Here is a 2,668-nt window from a genome sequence, read left to right as displayed (position 1 = left end):
GGTAGTATTTAAATGGATCCAAAGACTCTTAGATACGTCTGTGGTGGTATCATTGAACACTCAGGAAATGAAACCAGACTGACTCACCAAACAACTGCTGATCAAGTGCTACATCAAACAAATTGATGATCCGTTTCTCAGGGTGTGTCCACACATAGCCGACTGGCCTTTGATCGACATCGATCGATGTCGACTGACCCGTCCAAACTGCCTCAACAGCATAGATTCAATTCGTCGATCGACGGCCGGTTGACCATGTTTGGACACACTTTCATGTACACGGGAAGGAAGTTCGAAATTTTGAGCTTCAACCAAAAGGAAACGGTACAACCGGCCAAGTTCAACCAAGCCTCAAACTGTACAAGTTCAAACTATAGGAGACTTTCATGTTTTCATTTTGGCGAATGGGTTTCTTCACTCCGGGATCTTGGACTATTAAGTTGTTGAATTTATGTGACTATAATCACGCCGAAGTTTAGTGCCATATAAGAGTTCCCCCATCAGCTCATTTATTTGGCAACTTCTGATTTTATAATAAAATTATTATGTGTTTTTCAAATGTGAGCGTGTAAAAGGTATCCTCATTAAAAAAAGTTGTATCAGAATTGGCATGTCTCCGAGGCAGATAGTTAATATAGTTATCCGAGAGGTTTAGAGAGGATTTAGCTTGGAGATTTCGAGTCCTAATTGAGATCTAAAGTAGGAACCACGGGTGTAACACCTATGAAGACATCAAATCACCTTACGGTATTTACTAAACTGGATAAAATATCAACAGAAAGACAGAAACTTTAAATCAATGAATAAACCTGTTTATTTGTTTGAGATCACCCAAAATTAACAACATCAGGTGTGGTGAGTATTTGAATGAGTGATCGTCGGCGCGGCACGGCGTTGCTAGTGCTCATTGGCGTTTACACAGCCATTAACAACGAATTGGTAGAATACCTGATTATAAAGTAATCATCAATAACTATAGGTAACTACCTATTTATCTGGCAAAACAACTTGAAGTTATGAAAATTGTAGCTATGTGTTTATCAACATCGGCAGTTAAAGATTTCACATTGAGATAGAAAAGATAGACATTATAAGTCATTTAAAAGTCATCAACTAGATAATAGCACGACATATTTAACATTATAGACACTAGACCAGACACTGAGTGTCCACTAAATCCACTATCTACTAGTTAACCATATCAACACACGTCTACACTTTCATGTCAACTTAATATAAATTGTAGGCACTCATGAATGATTTTTATGACAATTTATTTATGTCTTTTATAAGGTCATTAAAATTAATTTATGACTGTGCTAGAAGGTGAGTAGGTACCTATGTAGTAAAATGAGCGCATTAGTTATTATTAGTAGGTACCTAAAATGTAAACCCTTTTAAGCTCAGGGGGGAAAGTTGCCTAAAATTGTGTCAATGTCGTGTGTTAAATGCAAATGTGTAAATATTAAATTACAAAACAATATTACGTGTTTACAAGCGTTTTTATTTATGCGCAACATAACTTGTGTGGCTCGGTACATTTTCAGTTTTTCACATGTTTGAACATTTTCAAATAATCCTGCCTCTCTCTATGCCTCAACATAAATATTTATGGGTAGAAGTGTGCGTCTAAGTAGAAAATGAAGTAAGTAGGTATACTCGTAGGTATTTTGAGAGGGCTTGTTTGGGAAAACATAAATAAATTTTCCTTGCTATACGAGTACGTTGAAAAGGGGGGTTTCTACAACACCTTGGGTCGAATTCCTAAACTTATCAAGTGTGGTTGGTATTGGAATTCTTAGGCCATCACTATTTTGAAGGATGCTTAGCTTCGTGAGCATAAGTTGAGTAGGTAGCTAAACACAAAGTAAGGCAATAAAAAAATCTCTACTAAATATAAATAAAAATTTAAAAGTCGAAGGTCGATAAAATTTAATACTTGAAATAGTTTTGGAGTTATTTCCGGCGGAGTTGAGCGGAAGAAAATGCGCTTTTAATTAAATTAAAAAGAATTTTTTTTCTTAAAATGGTCTCTAACAAAAAGTGGGGTGTTAGACGCGACACCTTGTTGACCTTCTACAAATCTTATATATTGCCCATATTTGACTACGGTTCGATTGTCTATGGATCTGCTAAAAACCATTTACTTTCCAAGCTGAATACAATCCATCACACAGGCATCAGGATTGCAACCGGAGCTCTTAGATCAAGCCCTGTAGTCAGCCTCTATGTTGATTCCGGCATTCCCCCGCTCACACTCAGAAGGTCCAAACTTCTGATGAACTACGTTGCTAAAATAGGAGCCTCCCCGTTCAACCCTGTGCATGATATTCTCTTCAGCCAAAATATGTCTCCCTTCATATTCACAATCAGCAAACCTAAACCTCTCAACATCCGTTACAAGAGTATAACTAACTTTGCCATTGCTATGTTGCCGCTTGTGGCAGCTGTGGCAAGACGCAGGGAGCCGTCCTCGGCGAACTGATTGAACGGCAACGCTGTAGGTCCGGAATTAACCATTATGGTACAACTTGGATTTTAACTGATAAACTTTTAGCTAAAATTAATAGGTCAACTTGGACTATTTGTTAAAATGTCCTGGTAAAACCAAATGTAACGACTTTGAAGAGAATCAGGTATTTGGGTAAAATAAAATAGGGTAGTGTTG

The 2,668-nt window shown here is 37.3% G+C and overlaps 1 protein-coding gene across 1 annotated transcript in view; it reads right to left on the bottom strand.

Moving 5' to 3' along the window:
- Window positions 1-2,668, bottom strand: part of LOC103514538 (proteasome subunit alpha type-3-like) — a 13,846-nt gene extending 11,178 nt beyond the window's left edge. Inside the window, exon 1 of the mRNA XM_008479434.2 lies at window positions 2,431-2,668. Within this exon, the coding sequence (XP_008477656.1) occupies window positions 2,431-2,520 (90 nt within the window). The 5' untranslated portion in view covers window positions 2,521-2,668. The remainder of the gene's footprint in view (window positions 1-2,430) is intronic.

The sequence above is a fragment of the Diaphorina citri genome, unplaced genomic scaffold, assembly GCF_000475195.1.
Source record: "Diaphorina citri unplaced genomic scaffold, Diaci psyllid genome assembly version 1.1 scaffold1165, whole genome shotgun sequence".
Taxonomy (NCBI): domain Eukaryota; kingdom Metazoa; phylum Arthropoda; class Insecta; order Hemiptera; family Psyllidae; genus Diaphorina; species Diaphorina citri.
The sequence above is the reverse complement of the archived record's forward strand: the minus strand, read 5'-3'. Positions and strand labels throughout refer to the sequence as shown.